The sequence below is a fragment of the Gopherus flavomarginatus genome, chromosome 1, assembly GCF_025201925.1.
Source record: "Gopherus flavomarginatus isolate rGopFla2 chromosome 1, rGopFla2.mat.asm, whole genome shotgun sequence".
Classification (NCBI taxonomy): domain Eukaryota; kingdom Metazoa; phylum Chordata; order Testudines; family Testudinidae; genus Gopherus; species Gopherus flavomarginatus.
Window position 1 is genome coordinate 108,843,757 of NC_066617.1, and position 25,763 is coordinate 108,869,519.

The 25,763-nt window shown below is 40.9% G+C and overlaps 1 protein-coding gene across 4 annotated transcripts in view; it reads left to right on the forward strand.

The window, feature by feature from the left end:
• Positions 1–24,420, forward strand: part of KIAA1549 (KIAA1549 ortholog) — a 227,224-nt gene extending 202,804 nt beyond the window's left edge. For 2 of the 4 annotated variants that reach the window (XM_050945445.1, XM_050945459.1), the window contains 7 exons: positions 983–1,206; positions 4,185–4,329; positions 7,602–7,931; positions 8,822–8,874; positions 13,974–14,119; positions 16,231–16,385; positions 20,943–24,420. In XM_050945445.1, coding sequence (XP_050801402.1) covers positions 983–1,206; positions 4,185–4,329; positions 7,602–7,931; positions 8,822–8,874; positions 13,974–14,119; positions 16,231–16,385; positions 20,943–21,197 — 1,308 coding nt within the window. In that variant the 3' untranslated portion in view covers positions 21,198–24,420. The remainder of the gene's footprint in view (positions 1–982; positions 1,207–4,184; positions 4,330–7,601; positions 7,932–8,821; positions 8,875–13,973; positions 14,120–16,230; positions 16,386–20,942) is intronic. The other 2 variants (XM_050945451.1, XM_050945455.1) reach the window with 2 other exon arrangements.
• The last annotated feature ends 1,343 nt before the right edge of the window (positions 24,421–25,763 follow it).

The following is a 25,763-nucleotide window of genomic DNA, read 5'->3' on the forward strand; positions in this document are numbered from 1 at the left end:
AATTGTGTCACACCTAAATGGTTGGGTTATCTGGGTCTAATTCTGCATGCTTCTCCCAGCTGCTGCTCTGTTTCTCATTTTGTACTTGATTGAAGATAGTCTCCTCCCCCTGCTCCTAGGTTAAAAGCTCAATTCGTCCTTTGTGTTCAGTGCCTTACATAATATGTTGAAAAGTAAATTAATACATCTAATACCTGTAGACAGGGAAGTCCAGGAAAGGTAAATTTAACTACTAGGAAAAATCCTGCTATGTGCATTTGTCTATGACCTTTTTATACTTTTGTAAAAGATTATAGTGGGTTTTATTTTTTGTGCTTTTTGTGCACCTCAACACAGTTCCACAAGCACAGTGGTCATTAAGGGCCTGATCCAGTACCTACTATAATCAATGGAAAGAGTCCATTGACTTTGGTAGGTGTTGGACCAGCTCTAAAGGCAGTGGTCTATGTTTAAACTGGTGACCTGAAGAACCTATTGCAGGCCATGGACCATTCCACTCCGTCTTCCCTCTTCCAACTCCGCTCCTCAATCAGCTCCTTAAGTTCTTGTCCCTTGTATTATGAGGGTTTTTTTGTAAAGGGAATCAGAGACAGACTTTGGCTATAGCTATCAAATCTCTCTTATGATGGGCGCAGGCAGACATGTGCCACATACACCCTTGGTTGCAATCTAATTTCAGTGGAGCAATGTTTCTCACAGCAACTGGCAGGACTTCTTGTTATTCATCATGCCTTTTATTAACACTCTGCCATTTCTCTCTAATTTCACTTGCTGTGTTATTGATTATACCATGTCTGATAGCATATCTGCCTGGGGAGATTATGGGTCTGTTACTTGCAAAAGGACAAGATAACTGAGGAAGGACATGTGTGCCAGTTTCAAGTTGCTTGCTTTAGCTCTGGCTGTCCTTTTTATTGCACAGCAGTACTAGGCTCTATTTGCAAAAGTGTATCTCATGGTTTTCTCTTTTTCTGCCTTTAAGATACAAACCGCTTTGAGGCATAAGTCTGAGATTGAGCATCACCGCAATAAGATCCGTCTTCGAGCCAAGCGTAAAGGCCACTATGAATTTCCAGTTGTGGATGATGTGATTGTTGTTGATGCGAAAGAGCAGCACAGAATATACCGCAAAGCACAGATGCAGATTGACAAGATCTTGGACCCTGGGGGCAACGTGCCTACTGTTTTTATAGAACCCAGGAAGAGGTACAGACTGAGAGCCAGAGGAAGATTCATTCTCTTTTAGAATTAGTGTCAAGACTTGCAAACTACATCAGGCCTGTATTTCTGCACTTGGAGAGCTTAGAATCATTTTGTTCCCAAAAGAATGTTTGAATTGGAGAGATGAAAGAGTTGGGGTTATTTGGGGTGTTTTGGTCTAGTCAATACATGCCAGAGGTTTTTTGGGTGGTTGTTGGGTTTTTTTAGCAGCATTCAGAAGGCCATGTGGTTTTTTTTTTTTTACAGGTTCTCATGGACAGTTTCTCAATAGCAGACCCAAACATACCAAAGGCATTTTTAAGGAGATGTTTATTGTGTGTGCTGCTACTTTTGCATACTCTTTCGTTTAGTAACTGCATAGGATCACATGGAAACTGTCTAATTCCTCTAGTGTAATTGTTAAATGTAATGTAATTTTGGGAGCAGACTGAAGCAGAACTACTCCGTCACACACTAACCCCACACCACCACCACAATTTTTACTAAGTACACCTTTACCCCGATATAACGCTGTCCTCGGGAGCCAAACAATCTTACCATATTGTAGGTGAAACCGCATTGTATCGAACTTGCTTTCATCTGCCGGAGTGCACATCTCTGCCCCCGTGGAGTGCTGCTTTACCGTGTTATATCCGAATTCGTGTTATATTGGGGTAGAGGTGTATCACAGTAACAAACTCAGAGTGCAACAAAATTCGAATTTACCTAAGAGCACTAACAGAGACTAAGGAATAAGGAAAGAAGTAAATGGCAAAGAATACTTTTTTCATATCAAAACCAAGAAAAACATGTAGTCAAGAGAACATGAAAACTAATTATAAAATATATAAAAGTTCAAATTTATCTTTAAAACTCTGCAAATACCAGACAATAAAATCTTCTTCCATATTTCTTCATGGTAACCAGATGCACACAGCACTTACCCATCTCACAGACCTTCCCTCCTTGTCTTATATTTCACGACAGTGTCTGCTCTGGGTCTTCTGTGTGGTATATGGACACAGAGGCTTTTTCTCTTGAGTTCTTGGTTCCCTAAAAACAGTCCTGCCTGGACCACTTTCACACTGAGAACAAACAGAACTTTTCCTCCACTGTGTCTTTCCTTCAACTAACCTACATACATCATTTTAAAGCTCAGCATAATCTCCAACCTGCAATCTGATGGTTACTTTGTCAGCCCCATGCTGCCATCATTTAGAATGCTGCAGCTCTGGAATGAGGAATGTCAGGGGTTAGGGAAACTGAGCTGGGATGGGAGGAACTGGGTCTGGCTTGGCAAGAAGAATGGGAATGGACTGGGTGAGACTGGGACAGGGTGACTGAGTATTTGTGAGGCAAGGAGATGGACTGGAATAAGAAGCCTACCTGGAGCCTGCTAGTTGAGGAAAACAGAACAGAAACAAGGAGCCAGAGTGGGAAGATATAAGACTGGGATGGTGACAGGACAAAAGATGTCAAGACTGGTGGGAAATGGCAGTAGAGTCTGTGTCCAACAGAGCACAGAATTCCTATGTGATGATTGACGAGTCGGTTAAACCAAACTTTTCACGGGTGGTCGGTTCCTCATTTTCTGGGCGATCACCTTAAGGCCCTGGGGTCTGATTTGCAGAATTGCAGAACAATTGCAACTTCAACTGAAGTCAGTGGTGAGACTGCTCTGAAAATACAGAATGCTATATAATGGTAGGAACTCTAAACAATCAGATCCTAGGTGTCTCAAATTGGGCACCCAACGTTCCATTCCATCATACAGGCACTGTAATAGGATTGGCTGCTTATCAGATTCTGCCATTCAATTGCATTAGGGAGTATCGATTTATGTTTTATGTAGTTCTGTTTCTGAAACATCCTAAAAATATGAAATGTAAATCAGTACTCTCTAATGTGATTGAAGGAGTCTGGAAGAATATATGAACTAATTAAATATTCTAGGTGCCAGCCAACGTAGAAAAATTGTCTTCCAAAGCAAAACTAGCAGTTTTCATGTAGAATTACGTGTGACTGAGCTATTGCACTATACTTTACAAGAGATGACCCCTGCCTGAGGACTGTCTGAAATGTTCATGGCAACAGCGGGTCATACCTGAAAGGGTGCACAGAAGAACTGAGGACAATCCATAACCAGCTATCAAAACCATTTGTATTTCCATAGAGGCAAACTGCCGAGAACCTGTCTGTGATTCAAATGTGCAAGTTAATCTTTGAATATTGGTTCTTTTTAAAGTAATAATAAAGGTAGTTCCATAGCGCTGCCTTGAATGGAAAGTGAGGAGAGAAGTATTTTGAACATTATAGAGAAGTGATGGCATAGCTGAGAATTTGCTGTTAAACTATGCCATAGGTGAGATTGATGTTAGTGGTTTAAACTAGAATTTCTTTCACTTCATTAGCCTTTTGTCAAGAGTATCACACCATTTTGACTCAATTGGTTGCATACTTGCCTGTGGGTCAGAAAATTCTAGGTTGAAATCCTGCATCAGGACCCAATCCTGATTCTACAGCCCAGTATTAAGGGCCTGATCCTTCTCCCATTAAAATGTTTGGCAAAATTCCCAGTAACTTTAGGAAAGCAGGTTTGTGTCCTTGCATAAATGAGAACTATTACTAAGCACCTAACGGATGCAGGATTTGCCTGAACAGTCACTGCATCTTACTCACTACTTTGTGAGGCACTTTGGGGCTTGGTATTTCTTGCTCAGTGTTTCCCATTATGCTTTCCCATGAGCCATCAAAGTGTGGAATCAGGAAAACAGGACTTGTGGCTGGGAGAGAACTCTGACTTAGTGGGGTCCTGAAGCACAATATATAAAAGCAGAAATATGTTAAGGAGTGTTGGAATACCTTCTAGCACATAGATCTTGAGATAACAAACAGTAGAATCTCCAACTTTTAAAAAGTTCTAGTAAGACAGAAGTCGCTGAACTTTCTCTTGGTTTTTATTTCTCTTCATTCCTTTTTTTTAGCTCACGTGCAAAACGTTCTCCCAAGCAGCGTCGGAGACATCAGATAAATGGCAGCCCTATTGATGCTGAGAAGGACAGGCTAATCACCACTGACAGTGATGGGACATACAAAAGACCACCAGGAGTCAATAATTCTGCATATATTGTATGTTTGTCTCTTAGATGACAGGAATACACTGATAGTTCTTATGATAACTGTGGCTTAGGCAAATCTCCTATTTTCCTGGCATGTTCTGAGTGGCTACTTTTTATGTTAATTCCATTTGGTTGAAAATGAGTGAGTTAAGAGCCTCCTGTGCAAAATGCTTGGGTAAAATAGTGAAAGCCTGTAACTTTCCACTCATGCTGACATTGCTTGGCCTTCAGAACAGAAGCACTGAAAAGCATTTTTATCAGTCCCAATAAACTATATAATGAGAATTGAAAATGGAGCCATAAGGAACAGTAATCATAGGAAATGCTATGAAATGGAAAAAGGATTCTCCAATGAGCAACATTAGAAACAAAAATATAAATTCTGGAAAAGACCCATCACATGAAGACGTGTGTATGCTACAGGATCCTTTGAGCATGGTCAGTTCAGTACATTCTAGTCCACATTGCTGGTGATTAAATAATCCCAAATGTTATAGGAAATTTTCAGGTAATGAAAAACTGAAGTCCCTCAATGACAGATTTTCTTTTCTTTAAATTTAGATATCAGTGCAGAAATAACTGAAATCATTCTCAGACAGTATCTAGCAAATTAGCTTTATTTCCATGTTAAAAATAGTAACTAAGAACTTTTAAGTTTAATAATATCATGTAATAAACTGCCCTTAGTGTGCTTCCTGGACCGGTCCACCCGCACTCTGACCACTGATCAGTCTTCACTCAGACTGCTGCTAACATTTAAAACCTCTGGACAGTTTCAAACAGTTTCCATTTTTAAAAATGTAGTGAAGGACCATAATGTTTCTTTCTGTGATCTTCATCGGCGTTCAGACATGCACAGTGATCATTTTAATGTCACCTGTATCTGAATGAATTCTAGTCTGCAGCTATTTAATTGAGACTTTTCACATAACAAGCTCAACCCTTTTGGCACCTGTGGAGAGTTGGCCCTCAGTATTCTAAACTCCCAGTGAAGTAGAGGGGTGTGGCTTGATAGTTGACACTGCAGCCGGCATGCAATGGCAAGAAGGAGCTGACGCAATAAGTCTGCTACTGCAAAGCTGCGTAACTTCCTGTTACTGAGGAACAATATGCTCCCGAGATAAGACCCTATGTAGTAGTTGTGCTGGCTACATCAGGCTGCTGTCAGGTAATTGCTGCCCCCGGGCACTATTGTGAATCCCTTTAACATGATGCACTTCAACTCAGCTTCCTCACAGCTAACCGCTTAGCTGTTGAGTAGCTCCTGTCCTGTGTTGCTCAGAATACCCGGAATTGTTTCATATTTTGGCTAACGTGGTCAGTTGTTACACAAAGACTCAACTCACTCTGTAGAGCTGCAAAGATTCAGAAAGACTTTATTTAGAGCAGGGGTGGGCATACTACGGGCCAGGGGCCGCATCAGGCCTTTCAGACGTTTTAATCCAGCCCTTGAGCTCCTGACTGGGAGCAGGAGCCGGGGCTTGCCCTGCTCCGCACGTGCTGGGGCTCTGTGTGTCTCCCGGAAGCAGCGGCATGTCCCTCTCCAGCTTCTATGTGTGGGGCAGCCAGAGGTCTCCAGATGCTGCCACTGCCCCCGCAGCTCCCATTGGCCGGAACCATGAGCATTCATGGCCCGCCATACAATTTCTATACCCAGATGTGGCTCTTGGGCCAAAAAGTTTGCCCACCCCTGATTTAGAGAGAGAGCTCAGACTGTCATCTTCTAGCTAAGTCAGCATTCACTATGTGATTTCAGATACACATTCATTTACAAGCCACGTCATTCTAGTGCAGCTAGGTCTCTGTCGGGTGGTACGCTGCTCCCCACCTAGTATCATAGTGAGGGAGCTTAAATTGGCTGAAACATTTGAACTAAAATGACTCTCTGGTAGAAGAATTGAGCAGGTTTTGTCTGGCACTCACACAGATGCGTTAAATCTCAACTTGATTTTGGTGGTCACAGGATTTAAGGCTAGAAGGCACCACCAGAACATCTAGTCTGACCACCTGTATGTCACAGGCCACCGACATCACCCCGCACACTAAACCCAACAACCGAATGGAGACAGAAGTGTTTCAACCCCCAGGAGATTAGATTGTTATGCTGCAGGGAGAGAATAGGAGGGACTGAGGTTCACCAGTGCCTGAGGCCCCTGCAATGGTAGGGAAATGATTAAGTGAGATGTACCCAGATAATCCTGGCAAGTGACCCACGCCCACATGCTGCAAAGGAAGGCAAAAAAACTCCAAGGTCACTGCCAATCTGATCTAGGGGGAAATTCCTTCTTGACCACATGTATGGCGATCAGTTAGACCCTGAACAGGTGAGCAAGAACTAGCCAGCAAGCGCCTGAGAGACAGAATGCTCGATGGTATCTCAGAGCACTGGCCCGCCCCGTCCAGGGTCTCATCTACAGGTATGGCCACCCCTGATGATGCTTCGGAGGAAGGAGACCACCCCCCCACCAAATTGTTGGGGGGCGGAGGGAGGAAATCCCTTCCTGATTCCTGCAGGTGGCTGGCGGAAGCTCTGAAGTATGAGCTTTTAGGAACATAGGACATAAACCAGAAATGAGTCCTGCCGCCTACCATCACCAGCAACGCTATCATAGTCGCATCGATCAGTTTGTGCTGTTCTCTCGTGTTGTTTGCCTGCAGAACTCCTATTGGGAGGCAGTTCTAGAACCTCTCCCCTCTGATAGTTTGAAGCCTTCTTCTGATTTCCAGCCTGAATTTGTTCAGTCAGTTCAACCCATTTGTTGTTCTGCTAACACTGTCCTGTAGCTTAAATAGCTCCTCACCCTCCCTGATATTTACCCCTCCCCCAATGTATTTATAGAAAGCAATCATATCCCCCATCAGCCTTCTTTTTGCTAGGATAAACAAGCCAAGCTCTTCTGCTCTCCTCTCATAAGATAGGCTGTCCATTCTCTCCTGATCATACTAGTAGCCCTTCTCCACATCTGCTCCAGTTTGAGTTCATCTTTCTTGAACCTGGGTGACCAAAATTGTACACAGTATTCCAGATGAGGTCTCACTAGTGCCTTGTACAGTGGCATTAATACTTCTCTATCTCTACTGGAAATGCCTCGCCTTTTTCACAGCTGCTTCCCACTGGTGGCTTATAGTCATCCTGTGATCAATCCAAACACCCTGGTCTCTCTCCTCTGTTACTTCCAACTTGTTCTAATCCTTGTTCAGAAGTTAAATGTCACTATGACTTAAAACTGTGTATGTAAAAATCTGTCTGACTCCTGCTTCCATTCTCTGTCTTCTCTGTAGTCCGATCCTGACCTGCCTGCAGAACCACAGACACCTTCTTCTCTTGATCTCGGGAAGTACCCAGGCTTGCCTCCCCATCCAGCCTCTCAGTACATCCCTCCACAGCCATCCATTGAAGAGGCCCGGCAGACCATGCACTCTCTCTTGGATGATGCCTTTGCTCTGGTGGCTCCCAGTAGCCAAGCAGCCAGTTCCACTGCCATCACATCACCTGGGGTCTCTGCGGGACAGCCGGTAAACAACACTCCTGCTCGAGCAGGGAGGGGAACCACATGCCCCCAGTGGGGATCACCATATGGTCCAGCCCAGGCAGTAAACAACCCATTTAGTGTGAGTGATACATCTTGAAAGGCTTTTCTGGGCAGGGTGTTAGGACCAGTTGAGCCGTGGTCACTATTGTTATACCTTTTAGATCAGGGTTCATTACGGATATTGAGCAATTATGGGAATCGGGGTTGTCCGTGATGTGAAGTTACAAAATGGAGGACTCACTATTTATACCACCCTGTGAACCCTTTATTTCTACTTCAGAGGCAGGTGGGAGTTCTCTTTTAAGAGAACGCTTTCTTGGTCCATTCAGGTGTGATCTTTCACAGATCAGTCTTGGTATTTAAATGAATAATGTTTCTTTTCTGAAGTCTGTTTTAGCTTAGCACCTATTTAGAGCCCGTAAAGATAAAGTTCCAAGTATTTAGCCAGAGTTTTCCACTAGAACATTTGAGACCAGGACATCCTGATTCCACCTCCCCTGCTCTAACCATTAGACTATGCTCCTTATGAAACTGTAAATAGAGCTGGAAGTCTATTGTACAAAATACATCATTTTAGACAGGGATAAATTAAAATCTATCACTACCTGTGTGCCATTGGCTCCCCTCGCTCACACAAGGTAAAATAAAAGCACAGTTTTCCATAAAATTTATATTTAAATACACATTGAAGGGTGCCTTGAGCTGCAAGTCAGAGAACATATTTTCAAAAGATGGGTAAGCCACATAAAGAGCATGGGCAAACATAGAAGAGCTAGTTATCCTGTTGGAGCTGCACTTCCCAGGTCGTCTTGTGCCACTTAACAAAAAAATATTTGTAAATCTTTGTCTGTAAACTTGCAGTCAGACCACACATAGGCCTGGCAATTGGGTCTCATTCAAACTGTAAAAGACTGACTGACTGAAATTTCCAGTTTATTGATTTTATTTTTATTCATTTATTTCCAACAGAGATATGTGGAATTTGGAATGACTCCTCCAACAGCGCCGGGTCTGCTGCAGAGGTACCTTTTTGTTCATGGAATTATAATTACTATTAATATTTCATTAGCTCCAAGAGGCCCTACTGAGATTGAGACCCTACTCTATTAGGTACTGTGCAAACTCAGGGTGTCAAACAGATGGCCCACATGTCAGATGCAGCCTGCATTAAGTATTTATATGGCCAACATGACATACTCAGATTATGTAGATTCCAAGTTTTAATTAAAAGACAATAAATTTCCAGCCTTCATGGCTGCAAAGATAACCTTCCAAATGTGAATGGAGCATACCATTGAGTGCCAGAGTCTGCAGAGAGCCTGAAACAATGACTCAAGCATGTGTACCCTGTTAATCTCATTGGAATAACGTTTGTAAAGCCCAGTGATGAAGTGTCATTGTCAACAATAACTGTTCCATTGCTGATCATTTTAATAGATGGAACAGGAAAGAGGATGGGAGTTGAAAGTTCCAGGGAGGAAAGTGCAGAGGGAAGAATGGAAGAGACTTAAAAGAGGGAGAGAGGGAGGGGAAGGAAGAAAAACACAGGGCAGGAGTAGCCTCGTCCCAAAGGGAAGCTGAGTATCTCAATGAACAATGCTGAATATTTCAAAAAGTTGCTGAGTAAATAACTAATAAATAAAAGTTTAGTTACTACATAGGAGCTGTCTGTATCTTTCCCTTAATCTTTATGCAAACCTCTCTCACTGGTGTCAATGAGAGATGCACTGTGGATTGAGGAGAACATGAAGTCCTGAATTTATATCCTGGCCATGGACCATAAATAAACATGTAATTAAACTCCTCTGAGTAGATTTGACACTTTTGGTATAAACACGTATTAAGAAACAGTCTCTGTCCCAATGAGCTTACATTCTAAACAGACAAAGGGTGGTGTGAGGGCAAACGGAGCACAAAGAGGTGGAGCCCAGAATAGAGCTCAAGTGTCCTGCATAGCAGTCTAGTGCACTCTCCTTTGCACCAAGTTGCTTCTCCTGTCTTTGTTTCATACATATAAAATGTGTAAGCCGTATGCCAATGAGAGAACGCTTTCTCTGTTGGTGGGCAGCCACTTTTGCAATGGCTAAACATATGGAAACTCCATGCTTGTTAACTCTTTATTTTATTGGGCAAATGGAGATACAAGCCCCAGTCCTTTGAGAACTTCATGGATACATCCCTGCAATTCTCATGCCAGAGTTGGGAAGTTAGCTGTATTCTGAGGACACGTGCTGGAAGAGGTATGAAAGGAACTGTATAATCCCTTCCGTATCTCTCAGTGCTCTGCTCATGGTGCAGCAGCGGGCTACAGGAAGCTCATACTTTGCAGTCTCTGCCTGATGGAAAAGCACTGTGGTAGTTATGGGTGATTAAGGTTTGTGCCAGATGCTGAATGAATAGTGGAATACTGCCCATGCTCAAATCTCAGATGTTAATAATAAAAGAAATTAAATTAACTAACAGTAAATCAGTGCAACCAAATGTACTTCACTCCACCCAAAGACTCCCTCTTGCCCGTTCCCTCTGCCCTCTTGAAAAGCCCTATAAATAAATGCTCTTCCCTTCATGCCCTATAGATTAAGAGATTCAACTTATTTTGGGCCAAGTAGAAGTAAATTCCAGAGCAAATGGGACCTCTCAGAGAAGGCCTGGTAGCAGGCCCACATCTATAACTCAGTGGGGATCTAGCTCTCTTGGCCCTGCTGTGGTAAGCTCTCTTGGCCCTGCTGTGGTAGTCTCATACGAAGAAGGAGGTGAGAACATCCCAATCTATGTAGATAAATAAGGGAAACATTCCTTGTAGTTTACAACTGATAAATGCCTCCCTTCCCTCCCACCTCCAGATTTACTATTTGGCTTTCCCTTTAATTCCCATATAATCACAAATTGTCAATATACAATATCAAATGGGAGCAAGTTACAGTCCCAAAAGCTTACCCCAGTAAAGGGAAGATCACCTGCTAACCTAGGAGACAGACATGTCAGAGCACAAATTCTCATCAGGACAAAGCTCCAAGAGAAAGTCAGGGTCTGATGTATACATAATGTATTACTTCATTATTTTATTTCTTTTAAAATGAATGTAGTTCTTGGAGAAGAACTGTGCTGACAGTCCTAGGCACTGAAGTCTGCTATCTGCAGAATGGAGATGGACGGCTTTTGCCTGCCCATGGGACTGAGACTGAAAGGATCACCTCTAGAAGAGGAGAGGGGAATAAAGTCTCCATGCACATGTGCTCTTTGAGATCTTAGCTGATACGGCCAGTCATGACATGAGAAGATGATTTTGTGATTGGGACACTAGCATGTTAGAAACTGTACTGAGATCACCAACTCACTGTATGTAGGTCACCACTAGGCATCAATTATTAACAACTGCATTCACTCTCAACCTGTCTCAGATTTAGAGAAGCTGCCTAATAGTAGAAGGCTCTGTAGCTAGTTATCAAATCCTTGAACAAGGCAGTACTTTCACTGTGTATTACTTTTTCAAAAGGCTATGAGCCCCTTGACACAGGCAGTTTGAATTTCCTTAAGTTAAACATTAATACCACCATTGTTATTGGTGGAAACTCAGGACCTGCTAGTGCCAGAGGGCTAAAGTAACAACCTGCAAGTTCATTGACCTGCACAGGTTTCTTTGAAGACAGTATAAAATACCATGGGTGCTTCAGTTTAGATTGTGTTGGATCAGGGAAGCAATGTGTTATATTCAAGTAAAGAAGGTTACACTCATTTTCTGAAGACAAAGGTAATGAAACTGCTAGAAACGATGCAGAAAGCTATAGAAATAGGAAGGGGAGTGTTTCGAAGTCACTGCAGTAGGCAGACATTACTAACGTCACAATCCAGTGGCTTAAATAGCCAATGCATGGAACAGTGATTGGGAAACCAGATTGTTCCTTTTTCTCTGTACTAATGCAATCAACATATTTAATGGGCTGGAACCAACCTAGGCAGAGAGGCAAAACATATAAAGTTAGGTCACTTACCTACTGTGCTGATACTGGGGCTTAGCAGCCATTATCATGGTATGAATGTTGCATCGTGCAATAGCCGTACACTGAGCTTGAGCATACTGAGAATGTCTAAATCTAAAAATTGATTTGCAAAGGGATTTTTTCCAATTAAATTCGCTAGAAGTGAAACCTTTCCATTGAAACTAGAGAGGCCAGGTGGAATGCTGGTCTGGAAGATAGAAGCCAAGACTGGAAAGTCAGTCTGATCCAAATTTGGACCAGCAATAGCTAGGAAATGACACAGATATCCATTTTGCATCATCTGTCATGGACCTCTGACTAGTGGTAAAGAGTAGCTAAAACCATCATTTATTATAATGAGAGGCTTGAGGAGAGCTGTTAAGCATGAACTCCTTTCATCTACAAAAAGAGCAACAATAATGGAAATACTTGTGCCCCCCACTCAAAAAATAATGTTGCACAAAAATAACACCCTCAGCCTTAATATTGGGAGGATATTTCCTTTGAAAAGAAACATCTAAAATTATTCTAATAGATTATTGATTATAAGGTTGCAATTTGGTGCTGTAGGCATGAAATACCGTATGAGTGCTTCTCTCACTATTGCATTCTTACTGGTCCCCAGATAACAACCCCAAATAGGCATAGTTAAACCCCATTCATTTTAACGTCCCGTGATGCTTGGAAAGCTGGTTCCAAATCACTTCTGTGGAGCTGCTGAGTAGATAATTGGGAACAAGTCCATGGGAGATAGGGAGAGTGTGGCTGTTCCAAACTAAAAATGTTACTCTTGAACCCTTCCGAACTCTTTCCTTTAGGCTGTATCCTAAATGACTAATATAGTGTATTTTAAATTACTGGTTTCTCTGTATTAGGTTCCACATCCCATTTCTGAGTCATGCAGTCCTCTGAGCCTTTCGTATGTAGGTCACTGGTACAAATGCCCCCCAGGTCAGCAGTGGCTTGAGTGAGATACAATCAGATGACTGTTTAGTGGTCCATGTTAATGAGTGGAATAAAAACCTAGGGAGAGTAAATAGCCCAATTCCTAGGGAAAAGCTGCTCAGACACCAGGGTGATGAGCATAGTATAGGAACTTGGGCCCCAGTCCTGTAAAATGCTCAGTCTGGGCACTGTGTTCCTGCAAAGCTCATTGCAGGATCGAGGGTGTAGTTAAATGTGAGTCACAGAGAGCACTTTCACAGTGAGCACTGGTTGGCACCATGTTGAAACATTCAGCAGAGAAACTGAGAGTTTGATAGACAGTGGAGATCAAGGTAATCCTTAAATGTGATCTCTCCAGCTCAGGGTGAGGCACATTGGTATAACAGTTCCTCTCCAGTGCTGTCAATCTGACACATTTTATTAATGCTAAGTCATCTTAGACTACCCTTGGTAAGAAAACATTTGTGGAATTATGATTATCACCATTGGTGGAGACTGCCTTTGAATAATTGCACTGCAAGAAATAGGGATGTTAACATACCTCCTCTGGAACTGTGTCACGACACAACATGACATGGTGTGATGTATCATATATAATCACAGGATGCTTGAAAATGTCTAGAGCTCAACACAACAAATATTCATGACACTTGGGGAAGTACCCATAAACCAAATGGTATTTCTGTTTGCCAAATACACGTTACATTTTGCACTTTCTCCCTGTTGATTTAGATCCAAGCCCCTGACTCAGCAACATTTGTCAGAGCAGTTTTTGGGTCCCTAAATTAAGCAGGTGCATTTCTACTGAAGTCAATGAATTTAGATGAACCTGCTTACATTAGTAGTGAATTTGACTATCTCCTGTTCCGAGGTCGCTTTGAGGTAGTAGTGATGATGGTTTTCCTCAGCGGAAAAGTAAATCTTTCTTTTTTTCAAACCCTTCTCAGTGCATTGAAGCCACCCCAATCTATGAAAATACTTGGTTTTAAACTCCTATGTTAGTCTTTGTACAAGCCTGTTCTTATGAAGTGCATGTTATGAAAGAGGATTGTGGTAATGTAGTTGAATTCTTTTTGTAGCAGCTATGGTAAAACTATGAATGAGTGATTATAATAGGGTTAAGTATAAGGGACAAATGTAAATGTTTTCACAGTGGAAAGGTCAGTTAGTGTAATCTTATGTTGCTCTACCAACAGGCAAAGTTTTGGCCCGGGTTTCCTTCAGTCTGTAGAGTTAATGCACCCAGACCAGCAACAAGCCGATGTTCAGTATTCCTCTAGAGGGCTATACCCAGAAGAAATGCCATCGGTGGCACGGCCACGACCAGTTGGAAGCACTGCAGGTAATTTTGGTTTATACTGAACATGCACTGGAATATTACACCTTTTTCAGATATGTTCCGTATATAGTCGTCCCTATTAAAAGTCATCCTTTGCCATCAAGTGGTATTATGGTGACCAGATAGCAAGTGTGCAAAATTGGGGTGGGGGATAATAGGGTCTGGTGTAAGAGAGAGACTCTAATATCGGGACAGTCCTTATAAAATTGGGACAACATCTGGTCACCGTCCATGGTACACTCCAAACTTAGGCTTTGTTTTCACTGCCAACTAACTATTACTAGCTGTCCTCCTATAAAATTCTAGTGGAGACAGGGCACTGAAGTTTTTACTGCTAGCTCGCAAGGCAAGGTCATCACTACACCCAGGCCTGAGCCTCGCTGCCTCATGGTAAAAAAAACTACAGTGCCACTAGGCTTTTTCAGTGGGATAGCTAATGTGTATTAGTTATCCTGTGGTTAAAACCCCCCTTTTTTGGGTAGTGAAAAGACAGCCTTAGCATAGGAAATAACTTCAGCATTTCAAAAAGAGTTCAGTGAATGTTGACTTTTCACAGGTGACCGCAGTATTTCCTTTGTGGTAAATTAAATAGTAACTGGTGCCTTCTGGAGAAAACATTCCATTCAGAAAAATTTTGCCTATTTATCTTGCATTTTTTTTCTTTTTTCTTACTAGGGATGTTTGCATAAAAACAGTATCTGAAGAGTCTATCTATTTTCTGCCGTACCACATGAAATCATCTTCCCTGACTGTGAGACAATTTCCATAGCAAACAAGGTTCTAACTTCACATTGGGTTTAAATGGCAGGAGATGATGAACTCTTAAGACATAAAGATTCTGTTCTCATGTAAATTTCTCTATTAACTTTCTTCCAAAAGAGAGAGAATTAAAATACTGAAAATATAGGTGTGCTCAAGAATTTCTAAATTAGACACGTCCATGTTGTAGTCCAGAGAATTAACTTGGGCCTGCAGCTGTCCTCTCCCTATAATTGTGCAAAGTGATGGTGGTGAAAGGGATCACTATTTCATAGATGATTTAATATATTATGTATACTGTTCCTTAAGTGTCTATGGTTGGTCAGCTGTGGGTTTTTGGTTCTGGTGAACTCAAATAACCAGTTTTTATCCTTCAATTAAGGAAGATACAATAACTAAATATCAGTTTTATAATTTTTTTAAAATTTATTTTAAGGAAAGAAGAGTAAAGTAAATATTACATGTAAGTTAGGCAACTTGTGTATGTGCCTCCCCCACTACACACACACACACACACACACACACACACACACGCACACAAAACACAGTCACTGAGTATCGACAACTCCTGTTTTTCAAAGTTTTCAGTGAGGCATCTGCAGATCTTTAAAGTTATTTCGCTCCTACTGTATTTACAGAAAAATTTTGTCCCATCATAAGAGAAAATTTGTTGAAAAGTAAAGTTGGTATGTTGCTAAATGTGTCTCTTGTAATTAATGATAGTGGCTCTCCTGGCATTCAGTAGAAAGCAGTGGGAAAGGAGTGGATTTAGGTTCCAGGCTTAGTTAATAAAGGAAGTAAGCTGTGTACTGGCCTTCCCGTTGATTAATGTCGGTACTGTTTAATCTTTAAGCACAAACTAAAGCAGGAAAAACCATATACAGGGATAGCCATTCATGTTGTGGCTCTGAGGGATGAAACAGAGAACAGTGTGCAGACTTAGGGTCTTTCGGGTTTGTTGGTGCAATAGCGAATGTCTCCTCTTTGCTGCCAGATCACTAGCATTTAAAATTGTAAGGGCTTTCTATAGCCTTTGTTTTAATGACTGGCATACACCTGAGGTGTACATTCTGTGTCTGATGGGCATGTACGTGCAATGTTTGTTATCAGTTAAAGGTAATGAAAAAGACCGAATTTCGAGTGAGCTGCACCAGAGTAAAATGGTTTTCTCGTTCTCCAATCTGCATTGGTATTCTTCTCTCTGCTGATCCTGATTAGTGTGTTAAACAAAAACTAAGCTTCTTTTTCTTCCTGCCTCCCAACCCCGCCCAAAATTTATGTGTTAGCTTTTTGTCATTTGTCTGCCCTGCAAGCTTACTGTATATAAAGATGAAAAACCAATATTTGCTTTTAAGGTTCTCAGATACAGCACCTCACTCAGGTGGGAATTGCTAGCAGAACCGGAGCGCAGCAAGTGGAGATTGCCTCAGTCAGAGCAGGGCATGGCCAGCCGGGGGGACCAGGGTGGCCCCAGTATCGTGGAGAGGATGAATATGCTAGGAGAGATGCAGTGAGTACTGTGTTTCACATTTAAATAGTTTCTGAAGCAGTGATATGTTCAGTTTTTACCTTTGTTGCTGTTTGGAATTTCTTCCGATGATTCTTTCACTTGCTTTTTCTGACGACCTCCACTTATTCTTCCAACCTTCACTAGTTCTTCTAACCTGTCCTGCTTGCTATTCTTTCACCTCCGCTTCTCTAACCTCTCACTCATTCTTCCCTAACCGCTTCCTCACTCAAGGCCTTTAACCACTGTGTTCTGGTTATAGTTCACCACTTCTACCCTGGAGCTCCAGCAGAGGTCGAGTCTGCTTTCCATGCACTTCTTTAATTTGAGATAATTGCAGTTAGAAAGCATTGAAGTAAATGGCCCAGGTTCTCTGGTGGCATGCATTGGCACAGCTCAATTACTTCTAGGGAGCTGTGCTAGTTCATATGGACAGAGAATCTGGGTACTGAATGTAGCATTAGACGCATCGTGTACTGCAGTAGAGATATTTCTGGACAAGGGGTTTTCCTTTCGCCTGTCAGCAACATATCTATTCGTTTACTTATACTACCAGACAGACACCATGATTTGACAGAATACTGCTTCCAGAAGATGGAATTTCCAATTAAACCATAAGTGTTGTGATGTTTCGGCTACTGTATTATTTTTCTCAGAAAAGATGTGGATACCTGTCACCAGCGTTTCATGCACTTGGTCTTTAAACTATCCCTACCCATACTGGCCTATGCCAGCTTCCTCGTAATACCCTTTTGGAGATAACCCCTTTATGCTCTGGCTTTCCTCCGCACGCTTAAGTTGTCACATCTGTTCAAATTCGTCCCCTCCCTGAGGAAGAGAATTTCCTCCCTTTGTGTACTTCCAGCAGCATTTATCCCTACTAGCAATCACCACTATCCATATTCCATGTGTATTTAATAAAAATATTGAGAGGCTCAACAAAAACAAAATTAAGCAGGATCGGGCCCTGATTTCTCAGAGCTGTGGAGCACTTCCTCTTAACGTCAGTTGGAATTATGGGCACTCAGTACCTCTGAAAATCAGACAGGGTATAAATATGACTCTCCTCATACTATACAACACATAGCTAATGAGGCCAAAATGGTCTGTCTGCCTAATATAGCTAGATATCTGTATCCCTGTTCCATGCTTAGGAATGTGGTATCCAAGTAACTCATTCTATTCTTGTCAGCATAAGCATCCTAATGCTCTTTTACACCTAGACCAGCACTCAGCGGAGAGATCTTACAGGCTCTGTTGCATGCCTCTTCGAGTGGCATCTCGGGGGTCAGTGTTGGTTGTCAGCTCTCATAATTCGTCCTTCAGCCCTTTCCTCAGGCAGCTCAAGTGACTTTAGTTTTATAGGGCTTTAGGGCTTTTTTCTCAAGTGCATATGGAATATTATATCATTATTACTATTTTATTACTTGTATTACAGTATTTCTCAAACTCTGGTTAGGATCAGAGCCCCATTTTGCAAGATGCCAAGTAAACAGTTTTTTTTTTCAGACATCAATACCTATCATACACACTCTTCCAATGTTATCTCTGTGTTATCATACATTTCATTAAATTATTTTTTCCTTGATAGATGGTCTCTTCATTTTTGCCCATCAGTCTGGGTGGTTAGCGAGCATTTCAAGGCTTCTAGACCCATTTCAAAGGATTTTATTGCCCTTATTTTAAGTTAGCAGCTCTTGTTACCATTTCAAATAGGCATGCATCGCTCTAATGTGGTTTCAGCAAACATCGTCTCCTTTAGTCAACTGTAGTAGCAATTTACTTATGTTCTCTGCTCTTTTTCCTTTCTGATTGCTACAGTTTGTATGCAGATGCTAATGAGTTTTTCTCAGTTTGCTAAAAAAAAAAATTGTGCAGATTATAACATTGACTAAAATCCTACAGAACATAGGTTCTGTTGCTTGTCACAGAGCCCACCAGAATGCCTATTCTGCCTCTCCAGTGGGACAATCGTTCTTTCCCTCCTTCTTACAAAAGGTAATTAAATGGAAAAAGAGAAAAAAAATGCTGAATCCGTGCCCTAATCTGACAGTTTCCTGTAACAGAAAGGAAGTTTTTTCTATTGCATTTTCACAGACTAATGTCTTTCACTAGTTCAGATCTTTGCAATTCTACTCTTGGGAAAGATGACACCTGGACATGTTAAAAAGTTTTATTTGTTATGATCACGTTCCTCAGGTGTAATGTTTCTTGGATGCTTGGGACCCTTTCACCAACATTCTTCCGGCTCTCTCACTCGCTCGCTCACTCTCTCTCATATGAACACATTTCTGACATTATCTGCCCCAGTAAGGAAGGTTAGAACTAGAATATTTTCTTCCCTAGTTGACACAGATGGTTTCTGATTTTTTCATGTTCCTGTGATGGACTCTATTACCTTGCAGGATTCTTACCTCTGCTTCCCACAGTCTGCACTCTCAGATTTTCTCTGGAATATGCTAAGATATGAGTCTTCAGTTTTGCTTCCTGACCCAAAATCAACAAGCAGGTCACTACACTTCCCCCTACCCTTCCACTAAACTAATCCAAGAAGGCTTGATCCAGACTCCTTTGAAGTCAGTGGGAGGCTTTCCATTGACTGACTTTAGAGGGATTTGGATAGCTAGAACAAGTTATAATATTTCTTTTAGGAAACAGTAAAATACTACACTCAAAAATACAGCCATCACTGTCACTCTTTCTGTGTCAAAATAGAGCGTATTATGAAGGAAGAAAGAATTCTCACTGAGAAAGCATCAGTGAAGTAGGGTAAACACTTTTTAGCAGTATATGTTATTTTGATATGTATCTGCAAGGTAGAAAACATCTTTGTTTTGATAAGAAAGGGAAAAAATAATAGACTAAAACGACTTTCATAAATCCTTGTGCCTTTTTACGGGTGGACCATCTTCAGCTGGTTGTCATAATCCATCTTATTGGTGGCATTGTGAGCTAGTATGTGTCAGTTTTTATAGCCTCAGATTTGTTTACCAATCTGATATCTGCTATGAGAGCCCTAAAGTAGCTTCTTGTGCCTTTAATAAGATATTAAAAACCATTGAGGCAACTTTTAAACCAAAACAATCAACAGCCACAGTCAGCAAACATTCTCTTTTACTTCCACCAAGAAACCATTCCTGCCATACTGATTGACTGTGTTTTACTAGAGAAGAAGCTGAATCGTATAGTGACTTCTAATGTCAATATACTCTGAAAATAGCTCAATTTTCTAGTAAAACCTCAGTGTCAAACGGAGTTTGTTTGCTTTTTTCTATTGGGACCATAGAACCCTGTTCCTCTTCAATATAGAATTAGACTACCTGTCAGGTCTGCTAACCAAAGACTGCAGGTAAGAATTATTTGAGTGCATTTGGCCAGAATGCCTCTATTTTGAAAAATCAGAGCAGCAATTCATTTCTTTCTAATAACTGAAATTGTTTCTTTCTCACAAGCAAGATGGGATACCACTTATAACAAAAGAAAGGAAAAAAAAGAGCCCTACTTTATCCAGCATAAATCCTTTCATTTTCCTATCAAAGCTCCTTTTCCAAAAAACCCCAGCTGCACTGTACATGAGCTATGCAAGAGAGCATCCTACATATTATGGGGATGACTGTGATTTCAAGATTGTCATTTTAACAAAAATCCCAAGCCTGTTCCTTAGTTGTCATCCATTACTAGTTTCAACTACTTTGCCAGATTTCCCCATTCACAGTATGAGAGCTGTTAAGAGACTACAGAGAATTCATTATTTTGCTTAGTGAATACAGTTTTCTTCACTAGGATCCCCTCTTTTCCTCCCCCACTTAAACTAAGACCCTCTTTTGCTTCTTAAGCAAATAGAACTAGGGAACAAAAACAGAGTGTATTCCTTGTTAATTTGGGACAACTGGGCCCTACACCAAGGCAATGTTTCTGAAACTGTGTAGCTCAAACAACTCTAGAGAGCGGAAAAATGAAATTTTTCATGTTGAGTCTTTCTTCTAGTTCTGCTTTTACTAATTTGGGACCCTATTGGTCTCAGTACTGTCCAAACACATGGTGACAGTTCCTGCCCTGGAGAGTGCACAATCTGAATAGACAAGACAGAAATGAGTGGGGAAGGGGAAGTAGTGGCATTCCCCTTTTACAGATAATATCGGGAACTGAAGTGCAGAGAGATTAAGTGACTTGCCTAAGGGCCAAGAGGAAGTTGATGGCAGAGTGAGGAATTAAATCAAGTCCAGTTCAGTGCCTTATCTACAAGACAGTCCTTCGTGACTTTCTCCCATCTTTCCTGTATTTAAACATCAGACATTAGAGAATGGCCAGTTTTTGTAAACCTTAGAAGAGAATATGAAAATTCCTGAACTTGGGACAGGCCAGCAACTTATTTGTTTTGTGCCTCACAAGCGCAATCATCCATTCACGCTGTAGGGAACTAGCAGGGGTTAGACATATCTCCATGCTGCTTTTTCACTCTTCTCTGCCTTTTGTCTTTCTCCTTTCTTAAGCTCATCTTATTTTGAATAGGAAGAACAATAACTTTCTTTTCTTTTTCTTTTTTTTTGCATTTTGCAGACACATATGCATGGACATCAAGAATATTCCTCTTCACCAGTATTCCAGATGCAGAGGACTTCAGCCAGACAGCCCTCAGCACCACCTGCTCATCTTCCACACAGCAGCCTTCAGGGACAGGGGCTCTGCTACACCACCAGTTCCAATGAGGACCTCCAAACTGGTCATTCCTCAGCATCTCTCATAAAAGCAATTAGAGAGGAGCTTCTGCGACTCTCACAGAAACAGACAACAGTGCAGAACTTTCACAGCTGATTTGTCATGCTCTTGCAAATCTGCCAGGTATCTGCTTCCTATGGAAGCAAGAATCAAAGGAAATCAGCAACGTTTTTCTTCTGTCATCAGAGTGAACTTCCACAGCGCCAGAGATTACACATCAGAAAAGACCAGCAACAAAAGAAGAGCGAGAGATTTGTATAGAGGCAGGGATAGAGAGGCCAAAGTGGTAATGTCAGAGCTGGCTATTGGGCTTAATCTGTTAGCATTTACTGTGTCCCTCTTTGGTTTGATCTAATGAACAAAACAAAACTTCCCGTCAAAAGCTAACCCTAAAAAAACCACATGCGCGCACACAACCCTCCAACCAAGCATAGTAGATGGTGAGATGCCTGGCTTAAAGAAAAAGGCAAAGCTTTCCTGTTACCAGCAAGATGGACTGAATTAACATTTGATGAGCAATTACAAGAATTCTAACCTCTCCAGTGTTTTTAGTGAAGTGGCTCGTGTTACTGCTTTGCAGGATTACAAATGATATAAGGTCAGAGAAATTGAAGATGTGATCCAGCATAGGAAATCACCTTAATGACAATAGCAGTAAGACTTCGTAGAAAACAGAAAAAAAAAAAGGATTTCTGAGCTACTTGTCTCAAACCAGAACAATAGTTGTTATAGCTCAAATGGAGCTACTCTCTGCACTCCTCTCTGTTTTTCTTCTGGTGCTGAAGCTTGAAGTGTCCCTTCATCTTCATGTTTGCAAAGTAAAATCATGGCCTTTTTAAATTGAAGAATATATATGGAAATTCATTCAGAGTGGGAAAGCAAAATGTCCAAAAAGAAAAGGCTGGATATTTATTTTGTTAAAAATACATTGAAATCTAGATGAGAATGCTTAGTCATAATTGAATTTTTGAGCATAAGTATGTGTGTTTGTCTTCTAAACATAAATACTCTCATACTATATGCTTTCACAAGACCAGGGATAAAATATAGTAACCTGTAGTTTGTGGTGTGGCCAGAAAGCAAGCCAGCCTGGGTGATGCAGGATCACCAGCTCTAGTTATAAATTACCATAAACAACAGTGTACGTTGGGATCTCAGTCACATCTAGTGAAACTGAATCTCACAAAAGATAAAACTTGGGGCAAAGACATTTAGAATATTAACCATAAGCTTAGATTTGTTGTTTGAGACAGTTATTTTATTTTTATCTGTTCCTACTGTCCCCCTGGATGAAGGGGCAAGGTAATGGTGGTACATTTCTTGGAGTATCTGTCATTATTTTTCCAGAGTTTAATTTACATTTAGCTATGAGTTTACTAATATTTGGCCATTGCACAATTGTAAGCTGCATAATACAAGTGAAAATTCTAATTAAGTTTTGATTTGTTGGAATATTTTTATTTTTAACTTGCATCGAATTAAAACTAAAACGGTGGCATAGAAAAAGTGTAAGTTAATATTGGTCAGTGTGTAACTAAGCTTAGCAGTCTCACACTGAGACAGTGATGTTCTTGACTACTTGATACTAGGAGTTGGGATTTTCAAACACAGAACCCAACGGTATTAATGAATTGTCTGAACTATGGACCACGAAAGGGTCATCAGGCAGGTGGCTTTGGGGTATGTCTGAGTCTGCCTCATATAGATACCGTACTTGGCTGATTCTTGAATCAGCGTTGGTGTAATATGCACAGATAGCATTGTTATGGTAGGGTAACTATGAGGCTACGCACTCGTATTACAAGACAGAGTTCAACTACTAGAGTGGGAATTGATTCACAATGTGGTGGAAGTGAAAGTAAAAGAAAAGAAACTCTGCATCCTACTTCCTGACACCTGTATGTTAATTTCTCTTATTGTCACAATCACCAAAATTTGGCAGCTGCGGACTGAGCAACTGGTTGCTCATTAGCATTGAAAAGGAATTCATATTGCCTCAGATATCAGGAAGAAGGTTACACCTTTATTGACCCAACTTCATCAATAGGGCATATGAGACACAGTGAGACACTTAACATACCAGGACAGTCTAAGTGAAATTCTGAGGTTTATAATCAATCCCCCAGCCAGTGCACCAAGCCTTCATGAGCCCAGACTGAGATACTGAATTTAATCCTGATGCTGGTTGTGACCAGCAGAGCCATCAGGTCACTGAATTTTTATATTTTTTAAATATTTTAATATGATATTCTTCAAGATTTACCTTTTGACTTAGTAAAAAGAACAGGAGTACTTTTGGCACCTTAGAGACTAACAGATTTATTTGAGCATCTTTTGTTAGTCTCTAAGGTGCCACAAGTACTCCTGTTCTTTTTGCTGATACAGGCTAACACAGCTGCTACTCTGAAACCTTTTGACTTAGTGTGTAACATGTCATCCTTGGTACAAACATAATGGATGAAACATTGGTTTTATACAAAGGTTTGTAAAAGCAAACCCTGTGGATGCTTTAAAGAGAGACTTTCACACTGAAGCAAATTTGAAAAACGAGCATTAGCAGGGTGAGAAATGTACTTGGGTCAGTATTTGTATGTTTTGATATTACTGAAGACGATTTATCGGGTGTTTCATTAAAAATTTCCTCCCTCACAGCCCAGATTCTCTTACTAGAACCTGAAGTGAAGTCTGATTACTGTGCTTCTGATATCACTCCACTTATGGTATCATTAATACATTGTGCTATTAATACATAATCATTGATACATTGTGCAATCGTGAAAATAGTGTTATGAGTTCACTCCAGGAGAACATGGGCTGTTGGGTGTAAAATCTTTATTAAATACAAATACTGTAACCAGCCAACTTAGGTAAGAATTATGGAAGAATAGCACTGCAATGAATGGGAGGGTAGGTGATTTATGCCATACTCTCACGGCAGTATGTGGAGAGAACGCTGGAGTGTATGATCACTTTTAGGGGTGGGGAAATAAGCACTTTTTCTTCCCAGTTTAAACACTGTGAACAACTTGAGAAAGGTAAAGGATTTAAGTTAGTCTGATAAGTTTTCTCTAGTATGAAAGTTCCTCTTTAAGACCTGAAGCGTTCATAGAGAAGTACAATCAATGTAAACTCATTTAACCGTTTTGTGCCCGAGTACCGCTCTCAGACCTGCCTGAGACCTTATTTGCTATTCACCATCTGTGTATGGTCCTCTGTCTCTCAATGCCATTTAAAACCCTTCATGTAAGATGCGCAATGCTTCAATCAAGAGAGTGGCTGTAACACAGAGGGGTTGTGTGCAGATTTTCTGCAACTGCTGAATTGTTGAAGATTTAGGTGGTTCGTGTGCTGCAAGAAAAGAGCACTGTCTGAAACATATGGGCCAAGATGTGTATTGCCTCTTTAGAATCCAGGCAAATGATCCAGTACTAATTTACCAGCAAATTTTAATGTTTTTAGTCACCTTTAAAAAGGAAACCAAACCATGTTAATTTTTTTCTGAAAAGGAAAACAGAGTGAGTTTCAGGATGAGAGAAATTGGTTACTTTGGCCAGCTAGGTATCTGATTTGGTCAATTGTCCTTTTTATTGTACTGTTGTATTACAGCTTTATGGAAGAACAAAGAGTTCATTAAAAAGTATAAGTTAATGAATCTCGTCAATCCCATTGATCACTTGGCTAGTATGTACATGCACAAAAAGCAGTGTTACCAATATTTATATTTTAATTCCATGGTTATACCATTCCACTTTGTAGAAACCTACAAGCTCTCATGACCGTTCACAATTTTCTGTGAATTATTATTTGTGTAGTCAGTGGTCAATGTGGAATATACAGGTGAAAGAAAGAAGCTTACAGAATGAAAGCTAGGTATTTTTTATCATAGTCAATGTGCTGACCTCTAGCCTATTTGATATTTAGTTGTTGGAACTAATTGAAATATTTTAGACCTACGCTTTATGTAATTGATCACATGGAAGATGTCGTGTGTCCCATGCTTCCCTGTGATAAAACATAATTCACAAGGAGATTATACTAATAGTCCAGTGATAGTTTCAAAGATAGTTTCGCTTAGGAAACACTGCATAGCTTCTGTGACCATGTGATTCAGAAAAGGGAACGTTGGTGGACAGATAGGCTTAATAGCAGGAAGTGTTTAAAATCTGAACTTCAGGTCAGAGGAGATATTTTAAAGACCAATCCTCTTGCTCCAGACTCAGGGCAGTTTGCAGCAAGGCTTCATATCCAGCTTTTGGAGGGTGGCAGCTTCACCCAGGGTGCTCATTTTTTTAATTCTACATTCGGACCAAGACTTATTTGAAAATAAGCCCCAGAAGTTGTGCTCCTATGTCCATATTTAGGTGTCTTAAGTATGGACAGAAGAACATAACTTTAGGCTCCCATTTTTGAAAGTCTTGTCAGCCCTGTGTCTTTGGCATCTTTTGCCTCTTTCTAGTACTTTTTATACTAAAAGTAAAGCGAAAAAGGAGATTATGTATGTCACTATCACCAGCCTCTTGATATTCACATGTTCCAATGTGGCTAGAGATTAAAGCTTGAGGGAAGAAGGGGAAACCTAAATTAAAAAAAGAAAATTCTCAAAGCAGTTCTATTGTTTGGAAGCATGGAGATGATTTGGCTGCTGTCTCCTGTGCCTGATCT